The sequence below is a fragment of the Thermobia domestica genome, chromosome 16, assembly GCF_964235325.1.
Source record: "Thermobia domestica chromosome 16, izTheDome1.hap1.1, whole genome shotgun sequence".
Classification (NCBI taxonomy): Eukaryota; Metazoa; Arthropoda; class Insecta; order Zygentoma; family Lepismatidae; genus Thermobia; species Thermobia domestica.
In genome coordinates, this window is record NC_137469.1 from 124,552,360 (window position 1) to 124,565,587 (window position 13,228).

Consider the following 13,228-nt stretch of genomic DNA (forward strand, 5'->3'; position numbering starts at 1 on the left):
CGAAAATTATCTACGTTTGTCACCAAATGCGCATATACGCTGTCTTCTAGGGTTTGCTCATAGAATAAATTTAAAACTTTACTTTTCCTACTTAAATTTAGAAGTCCAAAAAGAAAAAAAAGCTATTTTGTTTGAATTACTGATGTATGTTAATGACAATTTTGTGTTATTACTCAAATAGAATTTTAAAAAATAGTCGACCTTTATGTTGTGCAGTGTTCAAAGGTTTATTTGAAGATAAAATTTAATGATATATGAACGCGCACGTACATACACGGTTTATTTTCAAAAGTAATGATTTTTGAAAGCGCTGATAAAACATCAAAAGCACTGAGGAAATTAAATTTGACCGTGTAAAAAGGCAGAAAAAATTTAATGTTCTATTTTGACAGTGAACAAGTATACAAGAGTTTCACATTGTGTAGTGTTACGAAAATCAAGAAGAAAAGTAAGCGTATTTCGTATAATATTTTGCAACTAACAGTTGGAGTAGTGTGAAGTTCAAAGCCTAAGAAACAAAAAAAGGAGAGAAAAAGAAAAAGAAAAAGACAGAAAGAAAGAAAGAAAAATAAAAATATCACTTCTAGAAATAAATTGCATTCAACAATATTTCACAGGGTTAAACATGGTTCACTATAGACTAATAATAAGTATCTGAATAAGATTATACTGTAAACTATTTTCTTTAAATTCGCAATTTTTAAAACATTAGCATATATTTAATTAACTCTGTTCTTTGTAGATCGTACAATTATCATAAGATATGCAATATAAATTAATATGTCCATTGGCCTGTCTACATTTGAATTTCACGGAGTTCAAGAAGTTTTATTTATCTAATCGTTTTGTTAAATTCACTTTCGTTAATTGACTGATAAAACAAGTTGTAATAAAATGCATGTATGTTGGATATTTTGTGATTTATCTCTTCCGGTCATTTCTTACAAATATGTACGGAGGCAGATATCCGAAAAGGATCCAATTATCCTTCGAATGTCAGTGATTATAACAAGCAGAAACTACAGTCATGTGTATCTGGAGAATAAGAAACGCATAGAATTATGAAAGTTACAATCGTTTCTTGTACTGTCGTCAAAAATTCACGGAACAAGTTGGAACTGTTTCTAATATTGTAGTAATTGATTTTTACTAATTTTTATTACAACTTCCTCAGTTTATTCATTCTAAAGAGGAATCTAAAATTTTTAATATCTATAAAATAATACTATTTTTCAATGTTTCAACGTATTGCCTTGGAGCTTTCCTGTCTGTCTTAGAGCACAATGGATCATTAATATCAAGCGATTCCAATTGGAAGATTTGCAAGTAGCAAATGGCCTCAGCGAAAAAAGAAAAATAACTATACAATCCTAAATTTACAATGGAATGTTGGGAATTTGGGAACGTTATATGTGCATATTCTCTTGTCTTAATAACGAAGAGCTTAGTGTTTATTTTCTAATTGATTTCAATATTAATTACTAAATATGATCTCTGGAAGTTTTGCTCATCTTGCCACTACTTAAATCAAAGAAAGTAGAACGTAACAATTACGAAACAGAAAAAATGTTCAACTCATCACTTATCAACACACTTCAAATATGACATATACCCTTAGATTAAAATCATGTTTCTGAATTTAACTCTGTACTTTAGTTCTCTCATCTTACGAACTTCAGGGCGAATGAAGGACTAATTGATTTCGTATTTTAGTTTCTTGTTGTCAAGTTCAATTATTGACTATTTTGTTAAGTTATTGAACAGCACATTCTTTATACATGATGTAACATGACTAGTATTACATTACAGTAATATAATATTTAATTGCATATATATGTAGTAATAGTCTGCAAGAATACACACAAGATATTTTATAGGAAAATAGATCTCAAATGATCAGTACATTCAAAAATTATACTGACTGTCGATTTAAAAAGAAGTTAGACAGTAGCATAAAACTTTCCAAAACTTAAGTTCAAGTGGAAAAATTAAGAGAAAAGTATTTCGTTTATCTATCTAAAAAGCAATAGTACTAAACCTATCGTAAATTTTAACATTTTCAACGATTTTCCATTTTCTACATCAGCACGTTCTACATTAATTCTCTTTTCAATTGCACACAGTGATCAAATGGACGAGCAGCAAGGTAAATTGATATTCTTCTTTTATTTGCAACTTCCAAGTCAATATGTTCTTCGTACCACGGGCACCAAGATTTTCAAACTATAGACCAAGACACGTCATGTAAATTTACATTATGATAGTACTGCACATACTTTTTGATAAAAAAGTTAATTATTAGAAGTCATTACTAGCAAAGAGTAAGTGACAAAACATAAATGATTTCATTTAGTTGAATATCGATGACCAGAAAGAAAAGTATTTTTTAAATATTACTAGGATAATATCAATTTATGTGCCACAGGAATTCCTGAATATTTGCAGTTTGGAATAATTTTGACTCAGAGATATTAATAAATCCGGTACTGTAGCAGAAACATTTCGATATTTATGAGCCCTATTTATTACCTTTAAAACTTCATCAATAATCACATGCAAAGCAACTCAAACTGGCAAGTCCATACTAATACACTGATAAAATAAACCAGGCAACAAATATGATAACTGCCATTATAAATTACAATAAATTCTTCAGACAAAATTTATCTCTATGTGTTGGACCAATCACATAGTCTCACTCAGACCTTCAGGTGACTAAATGTAAATTTGCAAATATTGTAGTCAATATCAATTGTAGAACCTACCTCTGAACCTCAGTAAAAGATTGCAGTGGACTAAATGTAACTTTGCATAGATTGCCTTCCATTTCAACGTGAGGTTTTTCCATCACTGGCGTTGGAAGTTCTGTGGTTGCGTTAATTTGACTACCAGGTCCCATTAAAGTTGTTTTCGCTGTAACGCCAACTAAATATTTAGAAGCTGGTTCTAGGCCCATTATCTGAAATATATATAAACACATTTCATATTTATAAATATATATAAATATATATAAATATATTTATAAATTAATAAATGATATTTATTATATTTGTTAATGATAAATATATATAAATACATTCGTGAAGGTATTTATGATGTGAAGGAAATTTACCTGCAAGAAAGAATTGATGGTAACATGTTTGCAACTATTTAAGATGTATCATCTCCCTCTCTCTCTCTCTCTCTCTCTCTCTCTCTCTCTATATATATATATATATATATATATATATATATATATATATATATATGTATATAGGGTGTTAATGCACTATACCGACAAACTGCAAGAAGTGATCCCTTACATCAAAATAACAGAAAAGTTCATATGGACCTGTGGGGAAATGTGCATAGTTTCAGAGCTAGGGCTGTCCAAAATCTCGAAAAAGTCAAATTTCAAGATTATCTATTTCTAATTCGAGGGGATGTGGATGGTGGTCCTTTACAGTGTAAAAGACGTCACGCATATGCAATCCAAAAATGCATATTTCATTAATGTTCAGTTGGTGTACAGAGTATTTCCTGTAGGGTGAAATTCCCAGACATGCCATCAACCGAATTCTGAGATATGCTATGAATTTATGATTGGTCCAAAGTAGGCAAATGATAAGCCTTGATAGCAGTGAACAAGAAATCATTTGGAACAATTTCGAAAATGTTAAGGATCGTAAGCTGCACGGTCTCTCGTACTCGGGAAAACGCATGCTGGGTTGTATGCCTTCACGCTTTTAAGTGGAGAAAGCATGAATTATACCATGACAAAATACATCGTATCACACGTTATTTCGCACACACAAACACAGAAACACACACACACACACACGAACATGAAGCTGCCGGTTCTTAACACTTCCAACTCCCCTCCGAAGCATTGGATGTCCATTATTGTCAAGGCTTGCCTCCTGCCTACTTTCGACCCTCCTTAAAATCGGGATATATCTGAAAATTCTATTGAGAGCATATCTGAGAATTGCACCCTGTGGGGAATACCCTGTAAACTTATTGAAAATTAATGAAATATGCACTTTTGGATTGTGTATACGTAGCTTCCTTTACGCTGATAAGGACCATCATCCATAGTTTCGAAACAGTGCCTGTTGAAATTTAGCTTTTCTCTGACTTTGGACAGCCCTAGCTCTGAAACTATGCACTTTTCGCCATAGGTCCATATGAACTTTTTCTCTTATTTTGATGTGAGGAGTCACCTCTTACAGTGTCGGTATAGTTTATTAGCACCATGTATAAAATAAAGTAGAAAAAATATAACCTAAAAACAAAATACTAAACAAAACTATTTATATAGACATATATATATGCGTGTGTGTGTGTACTATACATCTTAAATAGTTGCAAAGGTGCTACCATATGAACATATGAACATTTTTCAACTAGTAGTCATGCACAATCACCTACCACAGTATTTGCATTACCTCCCGTTACATCCTGTATATTTTCTCGTTTTTGGTACAATGTAACAAAGAACTAAGTGCTCTTAGCAATTGCTTTTTATATGAATGACTACAGCTTTAATCCAATCACGATATTATAGTCAATACGAAGATTTCGAATTGTAGCGTATTGTTTTGTTATTAAATGTGTGCTACGTTGAAATTTTGTCACACACATAGAAAGAAACTAAGATAAAATTGTTCATATGAAACGAGAAGAATATTTAATGCACTAGAAAAAGCTAGCAAGTAATGGTTTGTTAATAAATTACAATTAAAACGCTATCTTCAAGTTGCTTGAAGAACAGATTGTTGTTACGTGTAACAAAATGTTCTATCTTCATTTGAAGAAATACGTGTATGTCTCTTTGAAGAAATAAGTGTACATGTCTTCAAGAAAACTATCTTCGATGCTAAGTTTTATTTCACTTTGAGACATTGTTTCAAATGACGTTTTGTCGTCAGAAATGCCTCTACCCGCCCCTGAAAAATTATGAAAGTAATAAGTTTAACTTAAACATTTTAGTAAATTATTTCTCACCTCATAGTTATATGTAGCCTGCTCACCACGAACCACATATTCCAAAATAGGATAATATTTACAACAGAGACTGGCATCGTAGGTGTCAGTTTGGTCAACATTGATTAAAAATGACCTAATTTTTCCGTTTGCAAAGTCTGGATAATCCCACTGCACTGTTAAAGATGTAGCACTTTTCTTAACTAGGCGAACATTCCGTGGCTTTGTAGGTTCTGCAATGCAAAGTTTAGATATCAACAGTCGAGACATTTTGACGAAAGAGGAATCAATCTTAAAATCAATAAATGTGTCAAGTGATCGGAAGTTTACGGTGGTTAAGTAGATAGCAATATTGTCAGATCACATAATCGTTGGGAAAATAACAAAATAATAGCAGGGAGTTCGAACCTTATAACACTGCTTTTCATCGGACTATAATGATGTTTCCAATCTAGATATACATTATTCTCTTGCATACCACAGAACTTCAATGTATTTGTTACACAATTTCGCTGAACCTACACAACAATACCTAAGATAACAACTCCTAGACAACGATAAACACAAGAAAAGTGATGCAACATGAAGATTAAGCACATCATGAAACCTTTACCACGACGCACAGTGCGGTCAACAACCTGCTATGTAGATTCCCATAAAATAAGAAGAAATCAGGATACGTTATAGGCAGGATTTGTGATTTGCGAACCGCATAGGTGTCAGTTTCAGTATTTAGTGTAGCAAGTATTGTGGAATGACAAAAACGAATATAACAGCTGCGTTCGTTAGTTCAAAGCACTGTAACGTTTGCCGGTAATTGCCTGCGAAGAACAAGGATAGTACTAATTAAAAGTTTATGTGGTTTCATGTGATTTAATATTTATTTATTATTGCTGATATGTAGTAGCATTGATGTTACTTGGTTTATTTCGGGTTGAATAATGTTATATAAATCAGGAATTAAACACTGTTTTTTCTTATATTTGTGTGCCTTGGCTCGTTTTTCGATCTTCAGAAGCAAGTGATCAAGAATCAGTACGCAAGTATCGTGCAAATTCCTCCGTCGGTTGCAAATTTTCTCGTAAATGGGGTTTGTACCATATTAAGATTAGATATTACTTTTCTTCTCCTTTGTCAATTTTTAGTTGACACATCTGCAGTGAGATTTTGGTATACGCATTACTTAAAATGCATATATATGTATTAAATCTTACACCTCTACCAATAAACAAATGTAAATCGGAATGAACGATCAAAATTTTACACTTACAGTTCACTTCTTTCCAAGCCTTCCCTCGTAATATTCGTCAAATACTGTTTTTCAGTTTCTTTAGTCTACTTAACAAACACCCTAGCTTTTCTCCTGCTCAAGGGTTTCAGTAGCACATGATTTAATATGAAATTAATGTTTCATTATCTGATTTAAGATTTCATTTACGTTCTAGCACGCGTCATTATTCACAGTTAATGAGACAATACAAATAAATGTTCGGAGTTGTTTTGCGAACAAGAGAAATGAACTTCCCTTTTAAAACTGTCGGGGTCTAAGTTGAGATTTGAAACTAGATAACTATATTTTGTTTGTTTAAAACATTTTTGTGGTGTTGTTTATAATCTTAAAATTATAGTAAATACTTACTTCCTTCTTGTGTAATTGCTCTTACTGTTGCTATCTCTCCGTCTTCTGGGACTTCCTTATTTCTGGCTCTTACCTGAAAGTTTACATAGCAATATTAATAACAAATAGTAATAAAAGACAATAATTTTGGTAAACAACAGTGAATTTACAATTTTAAGACGAAGTGAAGAATTGAGCTATAAAATTCTTTTGAACACCCATATTTTTGAATTTCAGAAACTGTGATATATATATATATATATATATATATATATATATATATATATATATATATATATATATATATATATATATATATATATATATATGCACACTAACGCAGTGGCATGCAACATAGGATGTCAACCACCCTAAGGGTGAGAAGCGAGCAAGTTACGTACTGGCAGAAACAAATTTGAAACATTATGAATTTAAAACCACAAAGTTACTATTGGTTAAGAATTAAGGTTTCGTCAAGAACAAAGCTGATTTAATTAAGTTCAGTACTGCAACGATATGCAGAAATTTAGCTGGATATAATAAAAAATCGTGATATTATTATTATTATTATTATTATTATTATTATTATTATTATTATTATTATTATTATTATTATTATTATTGAACGAGTGAGAATTCCTTTCAACATCTGAAGTAGCGGATTGGTTCAGATACAATGCCCATATGATGAACAGCTGCGAAAGAGCGTTTCTGTGAAGTAACGCAGGACCTACAAAAGGGTTCGTTTAGTCATATCAGAGGTATCATCAATAAATTTCAATTGTTTAAATTATAGATAGATGTGTACTGTGTGTGGAAGTTGTAAATAGTCATATGACTTACTGTTCTTCAACAGTCAAATACAGTAATATTATAAAATAGAAAATAATTAATATTTGCTAATATTTTATAATATTTTTTTAAAAGAAGTGATGTGTAATGATACATACCGTAACTGTGTATTCCTCATTTGGAGTTAGAGTTGTTATCGTATGACAGAAAGAGGTATTCCACACTGGGCAAGAGGATGCTGATATCGTTTCCGACAGTTCTTCACCATCACTTTCCCTTCGAAATATTAACGTAAAAGATTCTAGTTCTCCATATGACTGTTTCGGTTTATCCCAACGCAAACCCAACATTCGACGATTTCTTTTGTACACTACAAGATTTTGAACTGGGCCTGGACCTGTTAATAAAAGTAGAAACTACAGCAACACTAGCAACATCAGTATGCATATTCTTCAAATATTTTTTTAAAATATATATCAGTTAGGAAGCTAGAATAAGGCTGGATCTTTCTCACACATATAATCTATTTCTATGTTCCTTCCGACATGCGTGTCGTTCATGCAATTTTGTCATAATCAAGAAATTTGAGGTTAATAAACAAATTAAACATTAATAAAAATAATTCAATACTTTCAGCTTATTTATTGTCTCTCCATTCCACATTGTTAGTCCGTCTTCATGAAACCTGAGATAATGAGGTGATATCAACGAAGAATCACACAAGACTAAGAACATAAAACATACATTATTTAAGAATTGTTATGGAAGCATTTTGTATTTAGTTGGCTGCTTTTCTTGACAGTAAAACATAGTTTTAGATCTTTTGCAGGCTCTAAGTGGCCAGGTCAGTAGGACAGGGATGCCTGTCGGGCCTTGTCTAAGTATATATATGGCGTGCGTGTGTAAAGTCGGTTAAGTCAAAGAAATCAGAAATTGAGATTTTTGCAAGGTCTTGTGTAAAAAAAAAATTCTGCATCTTTGTGTCTAGTCGGCTAAGTCATAACTTCATATTTAAGAGAGATATGGAAGTGTGCATAATCAGACAAATGGGCAAAGTTAATGTTTTGCGTGTGTAAAGAGCGTTAAGTCACAAAAACGTGACTTGTCTGACTTTGAACTATTCTTACTTTATGTGCGTAGTAGGTTAAGTCAATATTGAATGACTTGTCCGATTTTACACCTGATTTTGTGGTATACTGAATGTCCAAATACGGTTAAATTGCATCGATATGCTATATGAAACTTGATATTATTCCTTCTGTCCTTGAAAAAATATTTTAGTAGTGTGTGTATATACGAGTATTCTACTATGCTTGCAGGTGGTGCGAGGGATATACTCGTATCACAAGCCGAAAACAATAATAGTAATAACACAACAATAGCTTCGTGTAGTTTCTTTAGATTGAAAATAAAAGCAAAGCTCAAAATAAAATGTCGGTTCCTTTATATGTTTTGTTTCCTTTTTTAAAGCTAGCTTTTGAAAGGCAAAGCTGAAAAGGAAATTCTAGCTTCAAGAATTTCTAATAAAGCCGCCGCCAATACAATAGAAATCTTTCATTCGAAACGTTATTTAATCACTAATATGACTACGGTCGGAAAATTTACTTATTTCCTTCTCTACGTGAAATTAATAGCACACTCCACAGCAGCAGTTGTTAGAAATGCTTTCCAGGATTAAGATGATTGTTGCGTTAGCTAAAAAACGCAAAATGGAAGACTCTCTTGATGACATTCAGCAATCAGATAACTTATGGCAAATAATTGACTTTTCTGATGATACGGATAAAGATCCTCTTTTTAACCCAAACGACTATTCAGAAACACTTTCGGATTTAGATGGAAACGTGGATGATAGGAAGGTAATAACGAGAGAAAAGAAAAGTGGTGGAATAAAAAGACGAAAGAAGGTTAAACGTCAGTTTGCTAAAAACATCGAAATAGAAGACAATCGTACAGTTATGGTGAGAGATAAAGAAATACGCTATAAGGAATCCTTTAAGATTTTTGGAGAACCACACGAACATCTACCCAGTACTTCTAATCAAGATGTAACACGTGATCAATATCTCTTCAGCCAACGTCAAGATATTAGTATTGAGAAAGAAACAAACGAATCAGTTCATGAAGGGATAGAAAAGAGAGGAAGCAAAGGTGATACAAGAGAAGTACGGCAACAAAGAAAAGAAGCCCGAAACACAGGAAAACAATACACAACAAAATCAGGAAAAGTAGTGAAGGAAAAAGTTATGCAACCGCTAGAAACATGCAGAATGAAGTGTAGTGAAAGAATAAAAGACGAATACAGAGTAGAACTACACAAAGACTATGGGAATATGGGAAGCTTCGACAAACGGGTTCTGTACATTTCCAGTTTGATCGATAATCAAGATAAGGCTAATACAAGAATACGGACAAATGATCCTAATAAACACCGATTTAGACAGATAACTGTAAAATACAATTTAAATATAAATGGGAAACGTGAGGGAATTTGTACATCGTATTTTATAAAAACATTCCGTGAAACAAAGGCTTTCATTGAGACAGTTATTTAAAAGAAACGGTCACAATTATCTGGAATTCCAGACCAGGACATAAGAGGTAAACATCCAGCAGTTTCTAAATTGCCAGATCAGACAACAGAAGCAGTTAGAAGACATATTCTCTTTATACCAACTTACGAGAGTCACTATACTCGGAAAAAATCTGACAAAACGTATTTACCAAGTCACTTTACTTTGTCATATCTATACAGGGAATACACAAAACAATGTCCAGAGAATCCCGTGAGTCGTAGAATTTACGAGTCTGTTTTTCATGAATTTAAAATAGCTATTAAGAAAAATAAAACTGATACATGCCATGTATGTGACAAATTTCAAATGAGAATGAAACTGTCCGAAGGTAACGATAGATGAAAGAAGAATGGGAAAAGCACACTTTAAAGGCAGATTTGGCATACGAAGAAAAAAGAAGAGATAAGGAAATATCAAGGGACAATCCAGAAACTCTTACCCTCACTTTCGATCTTCAACAGTGCCTTTCGACACCAGTTGTTACTAACTCTATTGCATTCTATAAGAGGCAGCTTTGGACTTACAACCTAACAGTTCATAACTGTAAAACGCAACAAGCGCATTGTTTCATGTGGCATGAAGGGCAGGCTGTAAGAGGAGCCAACGAAATTGCTTCCTGTATCTACGAGTATTTAATGGGACTAGAATCTAATGTATGTCATGTAATAATGTACTCTGATTCTTGCCAAGGACAAAACAAAAATAGCCATATGGCTGTGATGTGCATGGTCGCTATCCAAAACAATCCAAATATATTATCCATCGACCATAAATTTTTAATCCCTGGTCACACTCATATGGAAAGTGATGGAGACCACACCTTAATTGAAAAAAAGAAGAAGAAGTATCGACTTCCAATACATCATCCACATGATTGGGCCCAATTAGTTCGTGTTACAGGCAGGAAAACACCATTCTTTGTTACAGAAATGTCAACTGCAGACTTCCTTGACTTCTCATCACTACTGAAACAGGATTTAATTTTACGAAAAACTGACATGGAAGGAGAACTGATCTTTTGGAGAGACATTCAGAGGCTTCGTTACGATCAGCAGAATCCTGGCAGCTTTTCTTTTAAAACACATCTGGACAAGGACGGAATTTTCAGAAAGGTCAGCTTCAGGAGGAGAGGGAGACAGACAAGAAAGTTTGTACCAAAGGTTTGCTACAATGGACCAAATCCTATATCGGTGGAAAAGAAGAGGGATCTACTTCATCTTTTGCCATTCATCTCCGAGACTTTTTGGGAATTCTATAGAAACCTGAAAACAAGCACAGATGTCCGCAACACTTTGCCTGATGGGATTGAAGATGAAGACATGGAAGACTATATTCCTTAAGCCAAGTGTCAGTGTGGTGATATTGTGTTGTGCTGTGAAATGTGGTTGAACTTTTATTCAAATAGTGTGTGTTCATTTTACTCTTTCTATTTATATTAGTTTTCATTACGCATTGTGTGTTGCAGAAGCGATTGTGCATAGGTATTTTGTAGTTGTGCATTATGCCCCCAAGGTTCTGTGCTATGTGTAGCAAAAAGTGCCTATTTTGCAAATGCTAGAGCTATACAGTGAGACAAAATAATAAGTGTAAAAAATTTAGTATATTTTTCATATTAGAAGACTTGGAGCCTACAAGTGCCATTTTAGTAATATTGTGATAAGTCTTAAACATGATGTGGAGCTTTTTCGTAAAGCATAGTGTTTGTTGATATTATTCATGTGTTCAGTGACGATAAAGCTTCAGTGCATTATTTTTTTTCAAGTTTGTGTTATATTATCAAAGAAGTTCCGAATTTTGCAAGGAATAGAGGAATGCAGAATGGTAATTTAATTATTTAAGAACATATTTTACAGATGTCAAAATAGAAATAAGTTTGCAGCAACATATAGATCGACAATTCATATTTTAAAAGATGAACCCATAATAAAACTGATTGCAAAGAATTCAGTCAGTCAAGTATTATAAAGTGTTTTTATTTCTTTTTTGTTTTAGTATTCTTTTGAGTGTTGTTTGAAGTAAATTTGTGTGAAACACATACAGCTATGTCCTTAATGTCATTGAAATATACTTAAGTAAAAAGATAAAAACAAACAAAATCATAAATTATATTCCGTAAAGCTTGCCTCAGGTCTTGTGTAAAGTACGGCAAGTCATATTATTTTTCGTGTAAAGACGGACAGGTCCAAGCTTGAACTGAAGTATATTTTTCAAGTATTGTCTAAAATCCAAAATAACTTTCAAGTTGCTGAGATGTACGTGTATAATCGTTATTCTTGTATTAAAATAACAATAAAAATAAATAAAATTACTATGGCCACATTTAGGGATTTACAGCGATTTTTCAAACTTTATTTTTCTCAATTAGTGTTCTTCAGACTTATCCGACTTTACGCACGCACGCCAGATAAGGCCCCTTTGTTTGTGGTATAGTAAGAATATATTTCAACAATATGAAGAACAGTGCCGCAGTATCACATTGTCTAAATATGTAATGGGGCCTCATGAATGCCGAAATAAGTCTAGGGCACTCTGTTAGTCCTGTAAGAAGTTATTACAACATCATAAAGAAACAGAACAGGTCCCCACTCTGGAGCCCCATTACCAAGTGTAAATGAAGCTGAGAGCTTTATGAAGAGAGGGCACCTCCCATCGCAAAAGTTATAAAAGATTTTGTTAAACTTCTACTACTACTACTACTACTACTACTACTAATAATAATAATAATAATAATAATATAATAATATGCCATTATGCATTTGAAGGTGCGTAGCAGAAAGGTCGTGCAAGCCATAGTAAAGATTATCTTCGTCTACATGTAAGGTGTGAGTCAGGTCACAGGTTGACTGCTAGACACAAAATAATAGGAAGGGAACATTATTCATTTGCTGCTGTAGTTGAATGTGCGTCTGTGATTTTGTCCTAGTGTCAGTGGTGTGTTTTCAACGCTGTTCAAAACGAAATATGAGTTCCGTAAGGATAAAATATGACAGTGGATACAATAAAAGAAAAGCAGCTGAAGTGGAGAATTTGTGTGATTGTGCTTCAAATAGGAAGCAGCAAAAACTGACTTTTACAAGCACTAAGAGCCTGACTTTGGTGGGCTCCCAATTTGCAAGTTCCAGTGAAGTTCAAACGTGGGCTTCAGCGGAATAAAACAGCCAGCAGAGAGTTTTATGTAAAAACGAAGTTTAAACCCAGACATTGTTGCATAAATGGTGTGAATTCCAAACCAATGTGATATGTGTTGTGTAAGATGACTTATTCGCGTCAACAGCCT

General features: G+C 33.1%; 1 protein-coding gene across 1 annotated transcript in view; it reads right to left on the minus strand.

The window, feature by feature from the left end:
* The window catches only part of LOC145673394 (receptor-type tyrosine-protein phosphatase delta-like), a 43,126-nt gene that overhangs the window by 13,216 nt on the left and 16,682 nt on the right, over window positions 1-13,228 (minus strand). The window contains exons 3-6 of the mRNA XM_081743053.1: window positions 7,534-7,772; window positions 6,605-6,677; window positions 4,987-5,198; window positions 2,766-2,959 (exon numbers count right to left, since the gene is read on the minus strand). Coding sequence (XP_081599179.1) covers window positions 2,766-2,959; window positions 4,987-5,198; window positions 6,605-6,677; window positions 7,534-7,772 — 718 coding nt within the window. The remainder of the gene's footprint in view (window positions 1-2,765; window positions 2,960-4,986; window positions 5,199-6,604; window positions 6,678-7,533; window positions 7,773-13,228) is intronic.